The 24,295-nt window shown below is 43.7% G+C and overlaps 1 protein-coding gene across 5 annotated transcripts; it reads right to left on the bottom strand.

The window, feature by feature from the left end:
* Positions 1 to 5,979: 5,979 nt before the first annotated feature.
* Positions 5,980 to 23,952, bottom strand: pitx3 (paired-like homeodomain 3). Of its 5 annotated transcripts, none has more exons than XM_078199297.1 (4): positions 23,417 to 23,952; positions 16,788 to 16,928; positions 8,958 to 9,163; positions 5,980 to 7,398 (listed from the first exon to the last, which is right to left on the bottom strand). In XM_078199297.1, the coding sequence occupies exons 2-4, from the start codon at positions 16,912 to 16,914 to the stop codon at positions 6,835 to 6,837; spliced, it is 897 nt and encodes a 298-aa protein (XP_078055423.1). In that variant the 5' UTR covers positions 16,915 to 16,928; positions 23,417 to 23,952; the 3' UTR covers positions 5,980 to 6,834. The 5 variants fall into 5 exon arrangements, with proteins under 5 accessions (XP_078055423.1, XP_078055424.1, XP_078055425.1 ...); XM_078199298.1 differs by having other exon boundaries at positions 23,395 to 23,554; XM_078199299.1 differs by having other exon boundaries at positions 16,788 to 16,923; positions 23,395 to 23,436.
* Between the last annotated feature and the right edge of the window lie 343 nt (positions 23,953 to 24,295).

Genomic DNA, 24,295 nt, shown 5'->3' with positions numbered 1-24,295 from the left:
AATCCACCTATCCCGCACATCTTTAGACTGTGAGCGGAAATCGGAGCACCCGGAGGAAACCCACGCAGACATGGGGAGAACAAGCAAACTCCACACAGACAGTGACCCAAGCCAGGAATTGAACCCTGATCCCTGGTGCTGTGAGGCAGCAGTGCTAACCACTGAGCCAGCGTGCTATTTTATATGGAGCAACTGGAGGCTTGGAGTTCTACAGTGAACAGGGAAGGTTAAGAAGAGTTTAATATAACGGGTTCAAAATCATCAAGGACATTCATATGGTAAATATGGAGAAACTATTTACGGAGGACATACATTTAAAGACTTGGATAAGAACCAGAGGTGGCATGAAGAAACTTATTTTACACTACAACTTGAGTGCACTCCCTCTCAGGGCAGCGACAGCAGATTCAATAATAACTTTCAAAAAGGAATTAGATAAATATTTGGGGGGTTGGAATTTGCAGGGCCAATGGGGAAAGAACAGGGGACTGGGATTAATTGGATAGGTATGGGTATAACAGGTGGAACCGGTACAGGGACGATGGGCCGAATAGCCTCCTGCTGCTGTTTATAATTCCATGATTGTACATAAAGGCAATAAGGCCAGGGAATTCAGTTTGCAGCAGGACAGCAGTGGAGAGAGGTGGAGACTGAAACCACAGAGAGGAGATTGGTGACTACATTCCAACAGCAGTCCCTAAAATGTGACCCTAAATTGTCCCAAGATGTGTCGGTTAGCTGGATTAGCCATGGGAAATGTGTGGGGTTAGGGGGATAGAGTGGGGAATAGGGCCTGGGTAAGATACTCTATCAGAAGGTCAGTGCAGACTCAATGGGCCGAATGGCCTCCTTCTGCACTTTAGGGATTCTATATATTTCCATGGCCAGTGCAGTCGCGGCTACATTAGCTTTACACGCATTGTCACAATCCATGTAAATGCCAATCCTAGCACATGTAACTTTTTAAAACCTCTCAGAACAATGACAAGGCTTTTGACTGAACCAGAAGCTAAAATTGTTTTAAGTTGCATCAACTTCCAAAAAAGTGGGCGGCACGGTGGCACAGTGGTTAGCACTGCTGCCTCACAGCACCAGGGATCCAGATTTGATTCCCGGCTTGGGTCACTGTCTGTGTGGAGTTTGCACATTCTCCCCGTGTCCACATGGGTTTCCTCTGGGTGTTCCAGTTTCCCCCCACAGTCTGAAAGATGTGCTGGTTAGGTGCATTGGCCATGCTGAATTCTCCCTCAGTGTTCCCAAACAGGCACCGGAGTGTGGCAACTAGGGGAATTTCACAGTAACTTCATTGCAGTGTTAATGTAAGCCTTACTTAGAACATAGAACATAGAACAGTACAGCACAGAACAGGCCCTTCGGCCCACGATGTTGTGCCGAGCTTTATCTGAAACCAAGATCAAGCTATCCCACTCCCTATCATCCTGGTGTGCTCCATGTGCCTATCCAATAACCGCTTAAATGTTTCTAAAGTGTCTGACTCCACTATCACTGCAGGCAGTCCATTCCACACCCCAACCACTCTCTGCGTAAAGAACCTACCTCTGATATCCGTCCTGTATCTCCCACCACGAACCCTATAGTTATGCCCCCTTGTAATAGCTCCATCCACCCGAGGAAATAGTCTTTGAACGTTCACTCTATCTATCCCCTTCATCATTTTATACACCTCTATTAAGTCTCCCCTCAGCCTCCTCCGCTCCAGAGAGAACAGCCCTAGCTCCCTCAACCTTTCCTCATATGACCTACCCTCCAAACCAGGCAGCATCCTGGTAAATCTCCTCTGCACTCTTTCCAGCGCTTCCACATCCTTCTTATAGTGAGGTGACCAGAACTGCACACAATATTCCAAATGTGGTCTCACCAAGGTCCTGTACAGTTGCAGCATAACCCCACGGCTCTTAAACTCCAACCCCCTGTTAATAAAAGCTAACACACTATAGGCCTTCTTCACAGCTCTATCCACTTGACTGGCAACCTTTAGAGATCTGTGGATATGGACCCCAAGATCTCTCTGTTCCTCCACAGTCTTCAGAACCCTACCTTTGACCCTGTAATCCACATTTAAATTTGTCCTACCAAAATGAATCACCTCACATTTATCAGGGTTAAACTCCATTTGCCATTTTTCAGCCCAGCTTTGCATCCTATCTATGTCTCTTTGCAGCCTACAACAGCCCTCCACCTCATCCACTACTCCACCAATCTTGGTGTCATCAGCAAATTTACTGATCCACCCTTCAGCCCCCTCCTCTAAGTCATTAATAAAAATCACAAAGAGCAGAGGACCAAGCACTGATCCCTGCGGCACACCGCTAGCAACCTGCCTCCAATCCGAAAATTTTCCATCGACCACCACCCTCTGTCTTCGGTCAGACAGCCAGTTACCTATCCAATCGGCCAACTTTCCCTCTATCCCACACCTCCTCACTTTCATCATAAGCCGACCATGGGGGACCTTATCAAACGCCTTACTAAAATCCATGTATATGACATCAACTGCCCTACCTTCATCAACACACTTAGTTACCTCCTCAAAAAATTCTATCAAATTTGTGAGGCACGACTTGCCCTTCACGAATCCGTGCTGACTATCTCGGATTAATCCGCATCTTTCTAAATGGTCGTAAATCCCATCCCTAAGGACCCTTTTTTACTTATGACTAATAAGTAAATAAACTTTAAACTTTTAAGTGAAAAGACAAGTTAATCTTTTGGATCTGTAATCTTCATCAGAACTCCTGTAGTCTGTTGAACCACTTTCTAATATTAAGAGAATGCCTTGCTTCCTCAGCCTCCATCGCCATATCAGTTATCCCAATGGAAATTGCTAAACTCCATCCTTAATAATGAGGCAAAAGGATGCCGGAAATCTGAAATAAAAACAGAAAATGCTGGAAACACCCAGCATCTGTAGAGAAAGAGAGAGAAACAATGAGTTAACATTTTGGGTTCTGACCCATCGACCTCAAGGTTTAACTCAGTTTCTTCTCTCCCTATAGGTGCTGCTGTTATTGGTTAGTGCTTGCCCACACCTTCTGTGTGTCTGTATTGTATAATCGTGTTGGTGCAAAAGGTGCAACCCAAATCCCAGCGTAACAGTGTCAAACCCACAGCAAACTGGAGATGGGGATTGGGCCTGGCTGGGATTGAGGTGGATGCAGATTCGATGGGCTGAATGGCCTCCTTCTGCACTGTAGGGATTCTGATTATATGATGTCCCCGCAGCAGCAAAAGAAAACAGCTAAAAAATATTTTGGTCCACTGATGTTGCGATTCAACGCAGAATAACTGCAATTGAGTTTAAACTAATTGAAGATGATTGTATATGGCTAAAACTAAAGTTTAGTTTTACATTTCCAATGCACTTCAGTGAGAGTCGCAGCCGGGGGACTTATTCACCCACCAACTGTATCATTGAACCCCACTCCTCCCAGCCTCCTGAGAGATGGTGTTGGTATTATACTGGTACTGACAGTACGAAGTTTAACAACACCAGGTTAAAGTCCAACAGGTTTATTTGGTAGCAAAAGAGTGGCTTTTGCTACCAAATAAACCTGTTGGACTTTAACCTGGTGTTGTTAAACTTCTTACTGTGTTTACCCCAGTCCAACGCCGGCATCTCCACATCATGACTGACAGTACAAACAGGGTACTGTGACCTTTCAGTACAACACCAAGCACCCACTAAGGCTGGGCGCTCTAAGTAAATAAGGATTTTGGTGTCATGTTCAATTAGGTTTTGTCAGTGATAAAATAATGTCTTTTTTTTTATCCCAGTCATCAAAAAGCCGAGACCTAACAAAACCCCAGATAATTTCTCATTGTTATCGGGCGTAAATGATTCAAGGAATTCTGAAATGTCATAGATATGGGGGAGAAAGAAACAGGAATCTAATACAACACGGTATTGGTTAACGTTAGCTGAGGGGATAACATGTTAGTACCCGTTTCTGAGTAAATTATATGGCGGGGATCTAATGAGGGGTTCCCATGGGGTCATGAACTGCGAGAGGGGGAAAGTTGCAAACAACTTTTAGAACAACTCGTGTCAGACAGACCAGGCTGACACACATTGCAGCACCGGGAAGTGCTCTGCATTGTCGGAAGTGTTTGTCTTTCAGTGGGCCGGGTGCACATTAAAGATTTGGAAGCACTGTTCAGAGAGAGAGAGAAGATTGTCTTCATGTCCCTGGCTCCAAGAACTGATCAAACGATTACTCATTGCTGACAGTGGGACTCTGCTCTGCAGAGAAAGCTCCGTGGGGGAACCTCTCAACGCATCCCAGTCATGAAATATTGGAGGGAAAATGTTTAGGAATTTTTCTGAGGATGTGGAAAGGCGCTATATTTGTCTATTTGTGTCTATTTGCCGCAACATCCGATTTTTTCACCTTGACCTGAAGTTTTCCTGATCACCCAGAGGTGAAGCCCTTCACTTCCAGTTTTCCTCTGTTTGTGTGTGAGAAGTTGTTCTACTTCGGCCCAGTTTCGATACGAGGAAGAAGCGCGGTTCTTTTTGCACTGTGCTCCCAGGATCCAGACCCATTCCCCATCAAAAATAGTGTTGATTATCCGGGGAAATTTATATTTGATCTCATGTGAGTCATAGAGGTTTACGGCATGGAAACAGGCCCTTCGGCCCAACTTGTCCATGCCGCCCTTTTTTTTAAACCCCGAAGCTAGTTTCAATTGATCGCATTTGGCCCATATCCCTCTATACCCATCTTACCCATGTAACTGTCTAAACGCTTTTTAAAAGACAAAATTGTACCTGCCTCTACTACTGCCTCTGGCAGCTTGTTTCAGACACTCACCACCCTCTGTGTGAAAAAAATTGCCTCTGGACCTTTTTATATCTCTCCCCTCACAAACCTGTGCCCTCTAGTTTTAGACACCCCTACCTTTGGTATCATGATTCTGATGGTGGAATATTTATGAATTATTGAATAGTTGAGAAGAATGCCGCTTCATGCATGAATTCAACCAAAGATTGGGATTTCATTCTTTAGACACACGTCCAAATTATCCGGCTAGCAATTACAGTTCAGAAAATGGCTTCCGACAAATTCAACACGAATTTATTTTCAAGTTTGCAAAGCCAGGTTCAGTCTTTAGTCTTTTTTTCAGTTTTATTTTTCTGTTTATGAATGGAGCCCGTCTCAATGATACTCCAAAGTGCTAAAGGTACTTGTTATTATATCATTTCACACCTGGGAATGCCCTATATATTGTACCATGCTAACACCTAATCTTTAATCCCATCCTTAATTTAAGCCCCAGTGACCCTGTTTAACTGGCTACTGTACAAGCAGACATCAGTACAACCGCGCCCCACTGATCTTGCAGTTTGAAATTGACACATACTGGCGTAAATTTGTCGGAAATAGTTAGCTGTGAAGTAATATTTGGCGGTCCTTTGACTTCAGTGAGTTTCAGGGAAATAAACCCTCAATATTGGTCAATCCTTCTGTAGCTTGCAAAACCCAAAATAATTATAGAAAGGATCTCAACAAGTTTTTGTAAATGGTTGTCCGCCGGGGTGAAATTTAGGTGTAAGGGTTTTGTGTCGGGGTTGAATTTTCTCATTCTGGGACCAATATCCCCCCCTGATAGCCCTTTCCAGATAAAGTTTAAAGTTTAAGTTTATTTATTAGTGTCACAAGTAGGCTTACATTAACACTGCAATTAATTTACTGGGGAAGTCCCCGTGGGAAATGCGGCCGTTACATCAAGAATGGGCAAGATGGACCGAAAGGCCTCTCTTTATTACGCGCCTCAAATTTTTTCGCCATCCTTCACCGTGTCGCTGGGAGTCAGCACGGGGAGGGGAGATGGGAATGGTATCGTTTATCACCTTAATGTGAATGGATTGATTAGCAAGTACTCATTGGGACATTAAAAAGCCGGATCCCCACTCTCTGGGCGCGACAAGGGCTGTCGAGAATAAGATAGCGTACACATACATTGTAGAATCTGTTTATTAAGCGTCAGCCAGAGCGCAAATCAAGCTGTCTTGTCTGTAAACTTTGGCCTTTTTGGAGAATGTTGCGCACAATAGACTAGAATGGGAAATGCCAATAGCTGTCAGCGTCAAGCCAGGAGCCAAACCGTTACAAATATTAAGAACTCGACAAATTAATGAAAGAAAAAACCTCACAGAAAATGAGTATATTCATCTGCAGGAAATCTAAGGTCACAAGTGGGGATGTACCTGATGGGACGGGACTTGTGGCAAACGCCGGCTGTTAACGCGGAATGAACAAACAAACAAAAATAATAAAAGGTCTATTTCCTTAAAGGAAAAAAACGAGACAGTTTGGTGGAGCGCACATGGGGGGGGTTTACATGAGGGAGACTGTGTCGGGTTATACAACAGTGAATAGTCCACACCAGCTCAGTCCTTACATTCCTAACCTACTAACCAAGGCGCAAGTCGGGTGATCACAGGTATGCTGTTAGAGGACATGCTTTTAACTTTTAGAAACACTACTTTATAGATAATTATTTCACATACAAAAGAAAAAAAACAAAGAAAAGTTCATTATATACAGCAGATTCCACATTACAACCCAGATTGTAATGGTCATGCATATTTGAATTGTATATCAACTTGATTAACAAATACTTATTTGCAATAGTAAGGAGTATAACACTCTTTCTGAAAGCATTCTACAACCCCGTCCACGTGAAATGGAAGTCTGTCCTTTCAACTGAACAGGTATCATTTTTAGCCAGCGCTGTGGAGGAAGGCGGCTGGTCGATGGGTCATATATTTAGGGTGAAATCGAATCTGAATTTTAAAAATGATCATCAGGCTCATACAGGTCTGTCCACGGCATATTGACACGGACTTAGGTTGGACACTTGGTTCTGAACTCCCGGGTAGCCGAAATTGGTGTGCTGTTTGGCCTTGAGCCGGAGACTGGCGAGGCTTGAGTTGCATGTGTCCCGGTACGAGTAAGGGCCGGCGGAAGAGGCGTAAGGACAGGCGCCGGCGGTCATTGCCGAGTTGAGGGAGGGGCTGTTGAGGTTGTTCAGATTGCTCAGGTTATTCAGGCTGCTCCCCGGCACCCCGGTCACGGCCGACGGGACCATGGAGCCCGGCATGGTCATAGGAGAGATGGAGTTGGGGGGAGAGAACATGGGCTGTGTGGACAAGGGGCTGACGTTCATGGAGTTGAAGAACTGAAAGCTCTTAGCTGACAGAGGGCTGCTGGTCAAACTCTTGGTGGCCCAGTTGTTGTAGGAGTAGCCGGAATATATATCATCGTAAGGTTGCATGAGTCCATTAAACTGTGTGCCAAACCCATTTTTACACAGTTCGGCCTGTTGGTTACGCTCCCTTTTCCTCCACTTCGCCCGGCGATTCTTAAACCATACCTAGAGCAGAGAGGAAAGATTTTATTAATTGGAGGCGTGTAGAACGAGAAGATTTTATTTAATTCAGTATGCAAATATTGCTATTCTCCCCCAGTGCATTTTTTCACAAGCTCAACTATTCCAGGCTCGCCCGGTCTAGCACAATGAGAATTCTTTGGGAATAATTAGGCCTGATATTGTCACAAATGAACAGGAAAGAGAAGTGTCAGTGCGACATTGAATCCAAAAGTGAATCACGATGTGCAAATCATGAAATAAGGCCTTTTGCAAAGTCTCCAGACGCCGGCTCTTTCCCCAAAGCCCTGATAATATCCAACCCCCCCCCAAAAAAAAACATTTAAAAATCTTTATCCCATTCCCTTTGGAAGTTGAATCTGCTCTTCCAGACTATAAAAACTCTGCATTCAGGAAAGTTATCTTCTCGTCCAAATTCCACTCGAATTTCCTCTGAAACTCCAATAATATGATACTAGAATGGTTCATCTCAACTCATTCCTGACCCCGTAACTTCAAGGTGGTACATATATATATATATAATATACATATCTATTGTATACATGCACCTTGCTACAAGAGAGAAAACAGGTCCGAATGGTTGTTGGATATTTCTAAAGTCCAATTTTTATATTGACCTTAATTACCTGAACGAATACAACAAGATATTAAAACCTTCCAAGATAAAGGCAAAATACTGCAGATGCTGGAATCTGAAACAAAAACAGAAAATGCTGGAATACTCAGCATCCCGAAGGATCATCCAGACTCGAAACGTTGGCTCTATTCTCTCTCCACAGATGCTGTCGGACCCGCTGAGATTTTCCAGCATTTTCTGTTTTTGTATTAAAAGCTACCCACAGATTCATTTGTGGTTTATAATGCGAGGTTAATAAGAGGTGCCCGCCGCTCATCGCATGCAGCCGGTCCAAATGGATGCGACAAGAGACAGCTTTGGAATTAGTTGCTAAATGATCTGGAAAAAAAAAGGATTTTCCTCCAGATTTTACAAGGTTCTCTTGCTGTTCGCTCTTGCTCTGCAGTGCTGACATTATTTTAGCATCCTGGCCTCCTCTGGGCAATCGCTTTCATGCTTGGATCTAGATTTATGGAGTGATTATAAAGATCAAGTTGCCGGCGCGTAATATTATCCATCAATGATTTTAATTACCCAAAGGTTCTAAATCAAAAAAGCAACATGACATGGAATGTCGTTAGAGGGGAATGAGGCTGTCAAAACCACTGTGCTCTGAGTCCAGGTTAATAAAACGGAATAATTAGGGGAGGAATTTAGTTAGTGTGCTTTGATGAGAATTCTGAAATTCAGAACAACTTACTGCATATTTACCATTAGCACAAGAATGGGAGATTATTTAGTTCTTTGTGCTATTCGGGATCAGGTGTGAATTGGAGACCTGGGTTGATTTACCCTTTATCCTTCACACACTCTGGATTTTTTTCCCCACCCTTTAATGGGATAACTTGACCTTTTAGACAGTTGCAACACTTGGAATGGGACCTATTAATAACCCAAATTCCGAGTCCAAAACTCAAGGCAGCCTTACCCTGACTCGCGCCTCGGTTAAATTTGTCCAGACCGCGATCTCCTCCCGGGTTGACATGTCAGGATATCTGTTCCTTTGGAAAGTTGCCTCCAGTTCCTGTAGTTGTTGGCTTGTGAAGTGTGTCCTTTGGCGTCTCTGTTTTTTCTTGATAGATGGGTCCTTTGAATCCGAATCATCCGTTTGGTTTTGCTGGGATTTCTCATTGTCTGCGGGAGTGAATAGTATTCTCTCAATTAATCGCACTCCTCATCCTCAACACTGGCCTTTATAAACAGGCAAATTGCAAACGTTTGCTCAAATCCGGCTGGTTTTAGGTTGATAAAGGCGATCAGAGGAAAACATTAGCTTAATCAATATCTGGAGTTGTCTAGCGGATAGCAGTAAAAGTTCCGCCACCAACCAACTTATCCAGTTATTAAAGACACAATCACCTCCGTTTGTGTTTCCCCCTCCCGTTTGATGGGAATTACAAAGCGCTATTCGTGGCACTATGTTTCTGAAATTTTGAGAGAAGCGAAAATTGATTTAGAAAAAAAAGGTCGGGGAGATTAAAAATGCAGGGTTAGTCAAAGGGAATTTTAATAGATGGGCCGAAAGGACTTTGATTTGATTTATTATTGTCATATCTATTGGGGTAGAGTGAAAAGTATTGTTTCTTGCGCACTATACGGACAAAACATATTGTACATAGGGAAGGAAAGGAGAGGGTGCAGAATGTAGGCTGTCGAGAAAGATCAACTTAATATAAGGTAGGTCCATTCCGAGAGAGGAGCAGATTGGAGCTATTCCATTAGTGCGGGTCTGATCTTCGCATTAACCTTTTCCTTAATGCTAGATGTGTGATTTGAAAAGATGGGTTTTTAACGTCGCAATGTCCCCATTTGGAATGCCCGAATTAAGGGGGATTAGCGATAATAAACGAGGCTGATTACCTTTCACCTTTAGACCTCCCCCCCCCCCCCCCCCATCCCCCAGTACCCTCATACTAATTAATCACACAGAAATGCTGAGAGCTAAATACACCCTGGCTTTATAAACAAGCCGGTTCTCCTGGGCGGATCGAATCCATTGATTTTCCAGTTCTCCCCTACCTGTACACTGGGTGTTCGGGGGCTCGAGCAGATCTCTCAGTTGGTCGGCGTATTGTCCTTTCGGGAGTCGGAAGGTTTGGACATCGGATGACATTTCAAACACAAACACCAGGCAAATCAGCCTCCAATCTGGTCTGATCTCTTAGCAAAACAAGGCGGACGTTCAATTTGCCTACGCGCCTTGGTTCTCTCTCACTTCCCAAGTCTGTAAGCCTCTCACAATCCCGGGACCTCACAGAGGGCATCAATTTAGCTGCAAGTAAATCCCTGGCTCAGTCAGGCTGACAAGGCCAGGTATGAGGACCCCCTGGTCGCCGCCTCCTCTTTAACTCTTGTTTGTTAAAGGATTAGCATTGGGGGCAGTTATAAATGAGCAAGAGATGAACCTTGGGACCCCCTCCTTGCTCGTGAGGCCAACAGCGTCAAGTCGGACCCGCCGGTGATACAAAGCTGTAAACTGACAGAGAGAGAGAGGCTGGCAGGACGCTCATCCCTCAGAGAGAGGAAAAAGGCATCCACGTCAGACAAAAGGGCAGAGAATTTGGAACTAAGCAGTGCACCCAATGAGGGTTTTTAAAAATTCTGGGAGGGATTAACTGCGGAAAGGGGGGACGAAACGAAATAGGCCCAGCCCTTATTAAATTCCAAGTAGCATTTGTAAGGTAACATTTCAGAGGCATATGTGTCTTACAAAACTGCCCTTCTCCGTTTAGATTTTCTGCTCAACCTACACCTGGTGCATTTATATTTGAATTATTTGAAGAAAGTACTGTACTGTATCTCTTTATTACACACACCTCTATTCCAATGTGCAGCATCATGGGACGGGATGCTTTACAATTATAAGCTTTGATCATATTTCTTTGACTCGTCCCCTACTAATTCTCCAAATCCGCCTGAAACTCAGGGCTGCAAGTGGCAGCTTGAGGTGAACGGACGGGCACAATGTGTATAAACCCCCCCACTAAATTCATAAATTTGGGTCTCTCTGGGGCTCAGGAAGGGAGCTATTGTGGTCCAAGGGCCGAGAGTCAAATGTATGAAATCTGAACTTTTTTTTTGTAAAGCGACCTGGGGGAGTTTCTTGCAGAAATTTGAGGTTTCTCTCTCTTTCTCTCCCCCACCCTTGCCCTCCAATCTTGAGTCTATTTCTCTGCATCACTCATTCAACGCAGTTTAAAGGCATTCAAGGTGCGTGAGTCGTGGTAGCAAAGGGAGTCGTTTTGGGGTTTTTTTTGCATAGTTCTGAATCTTACAGTCAACCACCCGGTTTGTTATTTAAAATCGATAAGCAATAATGCAGACAAGAGTTCAATAACATGTCAAGTGAACATGGGGGGGGGGGGGGGGCGGAGGGGGGGGGAACACGCTCTCCCCCCTCCACGAATGCCCATCAAAGGCAGCCAGGAACCTCTTGTTCTCTGCTGAGTTCGCTCTGCAGATTAAAGGTCACTCGAAGATGGAGAAAACGGAACGTGGAACAAAAAAATCTCCAGCTTTTGTGGGGAATGTCAACAGTCACGGATTAACTGGCCACGTTTGGCCAGGGACTGTTCTCGCCGCCCATCCGTTGTGCATACCAACCCCCCCCCCCCCCCCACTCTGAATTAAAACTTAAGGCTGGTCAGGCAGATGGAGTTTACGGTCACGCCGTATCAGCGGGGAAACAAAGGTGCTAAAACTCCCAATGGATATTAGCTTAACAATAATTTACGGTGTGAAAGTGGTCCCGGTGTCGCGTGAACATCCCCAGGTGAGAATGACAGCAATTCCTGCATTTAGACATTTGAACGCCAACTCTGTTAACATTTCAGTAACTTTGAACAAGATGCGGCTCACACCGGTGTGTGAATGTTTATCTGTGCCTGCAGCTGTGAAATCACAAGCATTTCAATTATCGCCTAGTTTTTTTTTATTTCTTAAAATTAACCGACTGGGTGAAATATTTTCATTTTTCAATATTTTAATTTTTGGGTGAAAATATTTAATCCACGGGTTGAATTTTCTGAACATTTCCAACGGAAATTAGTCAAAGTCTTTTTTTTTCTCTTCAACAGGCGTTAATATTCATGGTGTATAGGTGATAATATTTGATGTTGGAGGGACAGCTTGCGAAATCTTCCTAAATGCCAGTTTGCCCCAGGTAGCAACTATTTACCAGAGCAGTCACAATAACTTCTCCAATATTTGCTACAGTCTCTCAGACTGTAAACCCCACTCTGGGGAACGCGCCTGGCATTTGTTCATTAACTGAAGGTTATTTTAACTCGATTTAAAGTATTCACACACCAGCCTCCCAAAGGTGCCCCGCGAGAAAATGTTTTTAAAAAGCTTTTCAATCAAAGTGAAAAGCGTGGCGTGGAGGGTTAAATGTGCGCAGCAGCGCTGATCAAGCAAATAAACCAGCCCCTCAATTGTTTGGAAAATTCACAATCTGGCCAGGCTGTTATTGCCAACAGGCCGTGTCCTTTCAATTCTGCCCCAAAGAGAGGGTTATCGCTCCCCTGCCCTGTGTTTAAAATAAAAACACACGATTCAGTAATTAGATGGAATTATCAATGCAATCGTTTGGGGTAGGATTTATAATCTATAGATAATAAACATTATTGCAGATACACTGCAGCCGTTTTGGACCAGTTAAACGCTAGTGCAGTCGGTGTTTATTTCAGAATGGGACAGAGCCGTAGTCCTAAACTGCGTTCAATAAGTTTTTGCTACGAATATATGCAGAGAGTTTAAAAAAACACAGGATGTTCCTTGGGCCTCTGGGATGCTGTTTGCAAAATTAGCGTTATTGGAAACAGCTCCCAGCAGACGGATTGCTTTATTCGAGTTGGATTTTCATAATCACAGCATGCGCGTGCATTTTAATCTCGTTAATCCAATCGCATGGTAAAAGAGTGAGGGGATTAATATTTATTTTATTACGTCCTGAGAAGCGTCTAACCGAATCCTACTGGAAGGGGAGTCCCTAACATTTGAGGCCGGGCGCCACTCGCTCTCTCACTTTCCACGTTGGCGATGGATTTGGCCGGATGATTTTGGGAAGCGGCCCTCAGATTTAAAATTGAGAGCATGTAACCTCTTAATGAAAGTCCGCTGGAATTCTCCTGCACTCATTGGACTCCCGACGCCAGTTCATTAAAACCAAATGAAGGTAAACATGCATTTAGTTTATTGATTTGTGTTTTTTTTCACACATGGCACTTTTGCGTATCCCTCGTTTTGAACATCTCGCTTTACGATGACATACTTTCAATGTTAAGGAATAAATGTAGCTGGCTGAGATTTTCATTTAGACCAAATGAGGCAATTTAAGATCATATTGCCCAGAGCTCAAGAGTTGAGCTGTAAAGCGACGTCTTCGGGTAAGTCGGTGGCTTGTAAACAATTGTTTATGTTAAATCATTCACTGACATAAGTCTACCCCATCAGGACTTGGCCACGAGTCTATGTGAATCAAGATATATATGGGGTTCGTGCCATATTCCTTGAATCATAACATTAAACAATGCTCAAGTGATTTACAAATATTTTTTTTTAAACCCTTATCAAATTCTCCCAAAACACACAAACAGTCCAACGCGTGTATCCTTTCGCTACTGTCCCTACATCGATCTGTAAATATCGCAATTAGGTCAATATTGAAATTCCTGCCAAGCGATCACCCTAAAGCTAGCCAGATTTCAGCACAAGTCAACGGCCCTCTGAAACTCGATTTGAACTGAAGATTTGCTGAGAGTCCATCCCTAATTTTTAACCGCACCATCCTCTCTCTCCCTTACTTAACATCTCTTGCTTTTTTCAGTGTGCCCAGACCTCCACCGAATAAAGATGTGCCTGATCTGTCAGTGAAAGATTAGCTTTTGGAAAGTAAATATTTTGATGGTCTTTAAACAGAGAGCTCTTTGCGTGCCAGATCACCGCTCCGCCAATCCTTTTTTAATCAACTCGATTCAATTCAATTAAAAATCCCACTTCTACAAAGAAAAGTCGCGATCTGTAAGATCTACCCCTTTCTTCTTAGCTGGGGTGGGTGGGGGAAAACGTTCCGGAAATGACCAGTTTTGTTCAGGCCTTTACAGAAATATATGCCCCCATCGTGCCGGCGAATTCCACTAATCCCCATTCTAACTGGGGAGACCATTGCCAAGGATAACGACGCCTGCTTCGACCTTGCATGCTGAGTACATACTGAGAATTTAAAATATTTAGGATTTTTTAAAAAAGTGTTACATTTATTGAGTGGCCGTCACTGTTTGAAATGCGGTGCTAAGTTTTGAAGGGGTTTGGCTGGAGTGGGATATTTTGTAGCCGAATTTTCAAAAAGGAATTTTTTTTGTCTTAATTTCGGAGCAGGTCTGAACGTATTTTTCCATTTCCGTTGCTGTTAAGGTTACCAACTAGAGGGGAGGAGAGGAGAAACCTGAACAATGACTTGATGCCGTCTTGAACAGATGTGTGTTTGTCAGAGGGTGGAATTATGTCATAATGTTTCCAACTCGGATGCAAATAACGGCGTATAAAGTGTTTTTCCGGGAAACATTTACACTTGGACGTTGCTCTCCGTTTTAATGAGCGTTGTCATACATTTACATGAAATCTCCACCATCCAGGTCCAGTCATTCAGCCCCCTGGTCCGGAACAATACCTGATTTGAATTGCCTGCGTGAACACTCTTCAGAACGAAAATATTATTTTAACTCCACTATCCGCGTGTGAGCAGAATCCGGTTAGCTGTGTAGGACATGCAACTGGAACTGTCCCAGAGAGATCCGTGAGACAGACTTGGAACAATGTGTAACGCACTATTGAGCCACAATTAATCTGGTGGGTCCTGGGAATTCTTATGGGAAATTCCTCTCACTCACACCGAGGTTCATTCCACTTTACATATGATGTCTTTATTCCAAATCAATTCCTCGGTGGATGATATTTATTTTCTTTGCAGGGTTGAAGACGACCGGGTCAGATTCCAGTGTATCTCGTATGCTACAATAGGGATGTTTAGCATCCCCTTAGTGGTACCAGTGATGGTAATGACAACAAGAATATCTAACATTGTATCAACTGCCTTTGACATTTCGACAAACACACACGTTTTAAACTTTCCGCAACCTTTAGTCACTCCCCAACAACTCCGCCAGAGAAAAGGTGAACGGGTTGCCCATTTAACCCTCCCCAATTGCAATAGAACAAGTATCCCCCCCCCCCCCCCCAACACACACACACACATACACACACAATGCATACACGACAGGGAACAAGTGGGACATTGGCGTCGCTTTAAACCAAACTACTACCACAGAGCGACAGGGGATAATTGGCTTCACCAGATCTCACAATCTCACGCCAAACGGGACTGTTTCAGTGAAGGTACCCCTCTTCTTTCTCTAGAATTGCAAATCTGATCGCGGGTTGAAGCTGACCCAGCCAGTTATTCCAGATACCCTACCATGTCACAGAGTCACGTTAACATGACGACTTGGCCATTCTGCCGTCTACACTTCCCGCTGCCTCGGAAAAGCAGCCAGCATAATTAAGGACCCCACGCGCCCCGGACATTCTCTCTTCCACCTTCCGTCAGGAAAAAGATACAAAAGTCTGAGGTCAGTACCAACCGACTCAAGAACAGCTTCTTCCCTGCGGCTGTCAGACTTTTGAATGGACCTATATATTAAGCTGATCTTTCTCTACACCCTACCTATGATTGTAACACTACATTTTGCACCCTCTCCTTTCCTTCTTTCCCCTATGTAGTCTATGCGCAAGAAAAAATACTTTTCACTGTACCCCAATACACGTGAGAATAATAAATCAAATCAAATAAGCCAACAGGCTACCCCGCCCCCCCCCAAGTCAGTCCAGCCTGCTTTGATGTTTAAGTTTTTAAAGTTTGTTTATTTGTGTCACAAGTGGGCTTACATTAACAGTACAATGAAGTTACTGTGAAAATCCCCTAGTCCCCACACTCTGGCGCCTGTTCGGTACACTAAGGGAGAATTTAGCATGGCCAATACACCTAACCAGCACACCTTTGGACTGTGGGAGGAAACCGGAGCACCGAGAGAAAACCCACGCAGACACGGGAAGCACCTGCAAACTCCACACAGACAGTGACCCAAGCCGGGAATCGAACTCAGTTGCCTGGCGCTGTGAGGCAGCAGTGCTAACCGTGCCGCCCACAATGCTTCTTCATTGGAGCGAATGCTCACACTTGCAACATTTATGGACAACCTTTGTGTTTTGACTTTGCAAGGGGCTGGTGGGTAAAAATCTGGAGACAAGCTGGCCATGATCACACTGCTATGTGTGTGTAGGAGTTTTCTGTGCGCGAATTGGCTGCCGCCTCTCCGGTTTCCAAAACACTCGATTGGCTGGAAAGGGCCATCCAGTGGTGGCGAAAGGCACTATATAAATGCAAACCTTTCTTTCTTTACGATTGACATTGTTGACTGGGAGCAGGAACCCCCAGTTTTATGTTTCCTTGGGGCCCTTCACGAACCTGGGCAGACAGGAGAGGTCGCGCGGTTTAACAGTGGGACATTTCAATCATTTAAGCTTTTGAATTCTTCGGCCAATTTATTGTCATCCTTCCTGTTTTTGTATTATTATTTGCCCCTCCGTTGATGGGAAATGGGGTACCTGTCAGGTTTCCGCCTCTTTAATACCCTTTATTTATTTTGCCATCTCAGCCCCTGCCTCTGATGAGCTGTAGTCAGCAATGTTATCAACTCACCGCTGCTTTCCTGGAGTGTTTTGCAGATCGCTTCTCGTTGCGGGGTCCCGGAATCTGAAAGGGTCATAGGGCTGTGATCAGGAGCGTCCGAGTCGGTCAGAACCCCGCCCGGCAGGTTGTATTCCATCCGATGAGCCTGTCCTGCGAAAAACAACAACAGGTCAATTCACACCAGCAATGTAAAGAGAGATTCCTCCTCCAGCAATGTGCTTTGCAGGGTTTTTTTGCCGGTCCCCAGAATGTGATTTAGACACCCCAAAGGTAGGGGTGTCTAAAACTAGAGGGCACAGGTTTAATATAAGAGGGGAGAGATACAAGTGTCCAGAGGGGCAATTTTTTTCACGCAGAGGGTGGTGAGTGTCTGGAACAAGCTGCCAGAGATAGTAGTAGAGACGGGTACAATTTTGTCTTTTAAAAAGCATTTAGACAGTTACATGGGGAAGATGGGTATGGAGGGATATGGACCAAATGCGGGCCATTGAGATTAGTTTAGGGGTTTAAAAAAAAGGGCGGCATGGACAAGTTGGGCCGAAGAGCCTGTTTCCATGTTGTAAACCTCAATGACTCTATGATTATTCCCTAATGCGACCGTCTTCACATGTGAAGGAATCCGTTTCTAAAACTGTAATTCACTTCTAGTCACCAGCATAGGTTATGAAGCTCTGTTCTAGATCTGGTCAGAGTTTACACCTGCATCTCGAGAAGGGGATTGTCAGAATAGTTCATAGAATTATAGAATCCCTACAGTGCAGAAGGAGGCCGTCCGGCCCATCGAGTCTGCCCCAACTCTCGGGAAGAGCATCCCACCCAGGCCCTCTCCCCGCAACCCACACACATTTACATAAAGGCAAAACACCGCGGATGCTGGAATCTGAACCAAAAAGAGAAAATGCTGGAAAATCTCAGCAGGTCTGACAGCATCTGTGGAGAGAGAATAGAGCCAACGTTTCGAGTCTGGATGACCTTTCGTCAGAGCTGTGAAATCAGAGCTGTGAAATCTGACCAAGGCTCATCTAGATTCGAAACATTGGCGCTATTCTCTCCCCACAGATGCTGTCAGACCCGCTGAGATTTTCCAGCCTTTTCTGTCCCCCCCCCCCCCCCCCACCTCACACACACATGGCTAATCCTCCTCTAACCTACACATCTTGGGACATTAATTTAGATTTTTGTTTTGAGGTTATGAGGCTATTTCGATTGGAAATTAACTAAATGTCATTGCTTTATTATTGTTCGTTAAATTCCGGTCATTCTTCGTGCAGAATTGGTAGACAGGATATAACTCCGTTCTGACGAAGGGTCATCTAAACTCGAAACGTTGGCTCTTTTCTTTCCCCTAAAGAGGCTGTTAGACCTGCTGAGATTTTCCAGCATTTTTTGTTTTTGTTTGAGAAGATAACTTCAGCTGGATAACGCAAATTAAGGAAACGGCCATCAAACCTGGCCAATTTCAACTAACTTTAATTTTAAAAAATCAGACATGATAAAATACATATTATAACGCTTTTACTGGAATCTCTCGTTCCATAAAGCTGATATTATAACCTATCTTTCTGTCCCAAGTGTCAACTCGCTAGTATCCATTTTGTTAACCAGGGTTAGTTCCAATGCGGGTGTCTTTGCGTCATGTGCTGTACTCTTGACAATCAAACAACTGAACTAAAACCCGAGCAAATCCCCAGCTTTTGTTTACTGTAGTGATGGCATCTATTTCAAATAATGCACCTAGTGTTAGGTTTGCAATTAAATGCCGAATTAAATTTGAGAAATCGGAGCTACATAACCACTGTCAAAAAACAGAAAACCTTGTTTCTTTTGTCAAGGTGAGACTGGTTCCCAAGAGCACGTGCCGATAATAATTTACCTAAACGATAATCACTGCATTCTGTATAATCATTTGATGTATGATGTTGCTCAGAGATGTCATAAAATGGAACATAAAGATAGGTTTTTTTAAAAGACGGTAACGTCCGCCAATCAATCCCCAGTCTGTCTTAAGACTTAGAATCATAGAATTCTGCGGTGCAGGGAGGCCATTCGGCCCATCGAGTCTGCACCGACCACAATCCCACCCAGTCCCTATCCCCATAACCCCATGCATTTACCCTAGCTAGTCCCCCTAACACTCAGAGGCAATTTAGCATGGCCAATCCACCTAACCCGCACACCTTAAGACTTGAGATGATGTATATATGGCAGCTTTTCTTATCCACATTCCAATAATTGAACGTTCAGTTTAGTTTTTTACACTGCAGTCTGCGACCCTCCCCCGACAATTTAATCGGCTACCTTCGAGGAAAATCTATTCCAAAACGAGCGTTTTACATTAATGACTGGACCTAACTTAGGGTGGAAACGCTGTCTTGTTCTAAGTTGCGGTCCATTGAACAGTGTAGAAATATATTCGTTTAGATAGCGCCTGTCACTTCGTCAGGGCACCCCAGAACATTGAAGTCGTTCTGATGTACTGTCACTTTTGTAACCCAGGGAAACACACACGTTTTGCTGCCCCGCACCTATCTTTAGTGGCAAGGATATTCTTCTATGGGTTAAAATTATTCAAATTTTCCCCCCTCTTGTTAAGGCGTTTGCGATTTATTAAGCGAGCTTGTGTGCGAGTTGAAAATCAATGTAACGGTGCCTTTTACACCTGGTGTCAAGACTTTAATGTCACTTTAAAATAAATGCAATGTAAAGACCATTTGCACTGAAATTGCTGGCCACCATATTTGTTAGGGTCACAAACCGCCTTGGCTTCGGGCAAGACAATGACTTGAACATGTGTTGTCCATAACCCAGCTTTAGTAGATGTTAAAAAATATCACTTTGCTAAAAACAAAACACACGTCAAATAGTTTATCTGCCATTCCACGGGGTCAGATACCTCCATCTGTGACCAGAGGCATAGCTATGGTTTTATACAGTCTGATAACACCTTTCACGGAGGAGGAGGTGAGGGAGAGGGCGGGGGGGGGGGGGGGGGGGTTGAATGATAAACGCGCCGTGAATTAATTTCTTGGATTAAGATTTGATTAAGATGTGTGTCAATTTGCCGTCCCATAACTTATTAAGATGCGGCGGCTCCCGGGCTGTCCCTATATATACATATAGATATAGAGGGAGAGGGAGCAGATGGAATTTCGGCGGAATGTTTGTAGATGATAATTTCAGCTCTTCTGCGTCCATTTGCATCTGATTGCGCCTGTCAGGCGCGCTTCTTTTCTGCAGAGCTGCCTGCCTGTCTCGGGGTAGGGGGGTCATGCAGATCAGCTACAGCTTCATTTAATTCCAAGTCACATTATTATCCAATCTGTTTGAACGCATTAATATTCAGTATTGAGCCGAGACGGAGCTTATTCGTGTTTCTAGCCCGTTGCAGAGTTAATTCAATGCATTGCGAAAGAAAAATACACAACCCTTGCGCCAATGGACTTGAGACAATAATAGTGGGGAACATTTCAGGGTGCAGCAACAAGCAGATATTTTTGTATGTGTGTCGTTCTCAGTGGAAGAATGTCGATTGTCAGAATTATTTAACTGGTTAATCGGTTCATGGTATCAACGCTACATAAGGAGATGTGTGCTTGTGAGACCTTCCCAATCTATCGTTCGCCCTGTCCCTGTGTATATCCCATTCGACATTGACACTTTTTAAAAACTAATGCAGCGGCCCAGAGAGGGTTGACTGGCCAGGGACGGGTATTTTGGGGTCACATTGTACAGCCAGTCACAACATGTACGCAAATAACAAGTCTTTGTCCTCTGGCGTTCGGAGTAATATCAGTCAATCGAATTATCCCCACTGTTGCTATGCGAGCTACCCAGCCTCAGAACGGATCCTGTTATAATGATACCAATATGAGGCTTTTGAAAATGGAATGTACGCAACTTTGTGCATTTCATAATTAAAATCAATATCAGAAATTGGCAAAAACCCGTTGTATTGTTTCTTCGCGTTCAGTGTCATTTTGGTGGGATTTACAGAATCGAGAACACAGGAGGTCATTCAGTTTAATTTGCAAGCCCCGATTATCTCTATTTAAATATGTATATTTTACTTGACGCAGAATTGTTAAATATCTCGCCAGTTTCAATGGTTTGACTCATTTTACTCAAAATACTTTAATTTCCGTTTACAGACTCTTGTGACACGCCGCAGTTCAAAGACCTGCTTTAACAAGCGCACTTAACAGTATTTATTTATACTTAAAATAAGGGGGGTGGGTATTGTGAAAATACGTTTCACACTTTTATGATAAAAGCAAAATACTGAGAATCTGGAATTTTTAAAAAATCAGAAAATGCTGGATAAACTCAGCAGGTCTGGCAGCATCTGTGGAGAGAGAAACAGAGTTAACCTTTCGAGACCAAAATGAACTGCGGAATATTTCCAGCACATTCTGTTTTCACATGTTCAAAATCTTTCTAATGAACACGAACGGTGCATTTATCCTTTAGGATCCTCGGTCTATTGGCTATTTGTTATAATTTGGGGTTTTATGTTCAGTCAGGCCCGTTTGTACAGATATTTACTTTGGGGATGCAATTCTGAATAGCGCCTTCCGAGAAAATAAAGTGACCCTCGCCACGGATTTCACTATTAAATCTGGAAGCAGTAATCATAGCTCAAAACTCGCCTCAATCCGTTTCGGATCTAATAGCGTTTGCATGCAGAGCAGGCGAATTGCGCCAAGATACTTACCAGTCATTGCCTGTGAAAGGAGCCTCGATGTTAACTGGAAATGTTCTTGTAAAACTCACAATTACTGTGCACGCGTGGTCATTCTACTGTTAGTTTAAAATTTAGGATCGATGGAAGTGTTTTTTTCCTCCCTTTTTACTGAACTCCAAAATGCCCGGCGTTGTCTCCAGTTAACTTTCTCCAAGTTGGTTCATGTCTCTTTTAGCAAACGTCCCGAAAGTTTGCGGGTCTTATACAGAGTCTCCCGTGGCTAGGACGCACCTGCTAACCATCAATTTTCCACCCGAGCCCACTCGGCACAATTGTGAAAGATTCCTTTTGTTCACAGAGCAGCCATACAAAGGGGGGCAGAATGAATATGTGCACATCCACATTGTCTCAGGAAGTTCTCTTTTGGGCCTACCTGGATTGGATCTGAAAATTAGCGGCACAAACCGAACACATTTTAAATGTATCTCCCCTCCGCTCAGGGTGTGCTGAATTAAGCCCGGAATACTCACTAACAGCGCATAAACTCCATTAATTATCCCCAGAAAAAAAAAACACTTCTGTAAGATTGAAACAAAAGCTATTTAAACGCGCTCTGTTTTCCAGATCTCTTTACATTTTGATAACAATTGAAAATTAGGCTCGGGTCTTTTTTCATGTTTCTCCTAAGCTGATTTTTTTTAAAAAGAGAGATTTCACCCCGCAATGTCAGAAAAGCAACATAGTTCATTCAAATCCTTGTCAAATTGTGGCTCTGATGGTTCTTGCTGTGTGCTGGGTGGAAGAATGTACATTGTTGAATTCGCAGCTGCCCGCCAAACAAACCGGTGACATAATTTGGAGAGAATGTTACTTCTGTACAAACAATTCTGTTATATTCTTGCCCAGGGGAAGAGAGAGAGAAAAAGCAAGCTTGTGCCTTCAAATAAATCTTTGGCGATTACAAATGTAAGGCAATCTTATCGAACTCGCAACACTTTTTTTTTACATCATGCGTTTCTCAAGACTTTGCTCTCACCTCACATTAATCGCCAAACGTTATTGGGACTGGGATCTTTCCTGACACGTTATATTTCATTCAGACACAACAGCTGACAAGTTCCCCTTAGCCTTTCGCTGAAAGCATTAGCTGAATAGTTGAAAGTGACAGTTCCCGTTTCAAGCCAGTTTCTGGTTATGCGGTCGAATCATTGCACGGAGCTCGTAAAATCGTTTCCTTCCTGCTATCAGCATAATTTTTCCCCCCTCAAAGTTATTGACTTGAAAGGGGATACTGATCGATGTCAGTATTTCATGATAAACGCTCAGAATTTAGCATTCAGCGAAAGTAAGGCAATCAGTTCGAAATATTGTCTTTTTTAAAAACACGTTCGCTAAGAGAAATGTAATTCGCTTTCAGCCTAAATGGAGACAGGGCTATAAACCGTGGCTCGTTAATCATTCCCAAAATATCCTGCTGTTAACACGCCTTCGATACCGAGCTCTGGGCATAAGGGGGAATTCTGGCTGTAAAGAAAGCAAAACACAGGCAATCTCCCGCTCTTGGACCACCAGACTTTCAGCAAAGTTCGGAAACAACCTCAGCAATCACACTGAATTCAATCAGGCTTTAACAGCGCACAAAGCTCTCAAGAACAATCTAGAACGCATGTAATGCAGAATAATTCGGGGGATTTCCTGTTTAAAGCAGCAACCCATTCGATGATATACATATTCCACACATACATGAACTTTGGTCACTGAGGAGACACATATACCAGATATGACATCTCGGACGCCAATAAGGCAAGCGGCAACTCAGATAAAAAAAAAAGCACAGGCGCTCAAACATTTATCAATGGGGATAAGTCGATACCAGCAATCGCTTTCAACAAATCCCTCTTTAAATGAATAAATCCGAGGATAGGATAAGTTTACCGAAGATTAGCGGCTCCTGTACCTGTCAGGATTAAGAGTTCCTTCGAAAACACGCGGCCAGGTCCTTGCAGTTGCACGAAGAGTCTCGGTGAAACCCAAGCTATGCGATCCCATTTGCTGGAAGGATTGATTTTATGCCAATATCATCGGCAGCCACGAAACGACGCGACCACTGTGTGTGAGCTGAAAGGTCCAGCCCACTCGAGTACACAATAAGTCCCAACCCCTCTGATTCATTCAGAAGGGTTTCGGGAGACTGGATTGGATCCCTGAATATAACATCAATCCATTAAAGGCTGACAATTAACAAATTCACAGCAGGGAGGGGAAAAAGGGTCACTTTTCTGGATTGCACCATCTACATTTTTTTCCCGGATTATGAAACGTTTGACGGATATCTATTTACCTGCCGCATCATTACAGGGAGTGATTTTAGGAAGCTGCCTGTTTTAAGATACATTTGACATTGTCAGTTTGCAAAATTCAGACAAACGAGGTTTTAGCAGATCTCCCTATGAGAGCCAGTAGGTCCACACTCATGCTGCACACGCTCACAATAAAGGCACGAAGGACCGGGGCGAAGTCTACTTTTTAAAGACTATATCATTTAATGAGGCGCTTGTTGTTTAAGTTCATTGGAATCAAAGTAGACTATGAACCAAAATCTGTGGAGTTACAACATCCAAACTGGCCTCACCTATTCACACCTGATTTACCCAAATGCCTGTCATAAACTTTTGCAGGTCCGGATTTGTCTCAAGGAGGAGGGATTGCCTGTAAGCCTGTAAGGAAGGTCTTGTCAGAATGGACTTATGGTCAGTGAGAAAGTACTGCCATCATGTCTGTCAGATTGCACATGGTAGATCGGTTTTGTTTTGTGGTGAGCAGTGGTTTGCAGCTC

This window comes from Mustelus asterias, chromosome 28 (genome assembly GCF_964213995.1).
Source record: "Mustelus asterias chromosome 28, sMusAst1.hap1.1, whole genome shotgun sequence".
In the NCBI taxonomy this organism is placed as follows: Eukaryota; Metazoa; Chordata; class Chondrichthyes; order Carcharhiniformes; family Triakidae; genus Mustelus; species Mustelus asterias.
The sequence above is the reverse complement of the archived record's forward strand: the minus strand, read 5'-3'. Positions and strand labels throughout refer to the sequence as shown.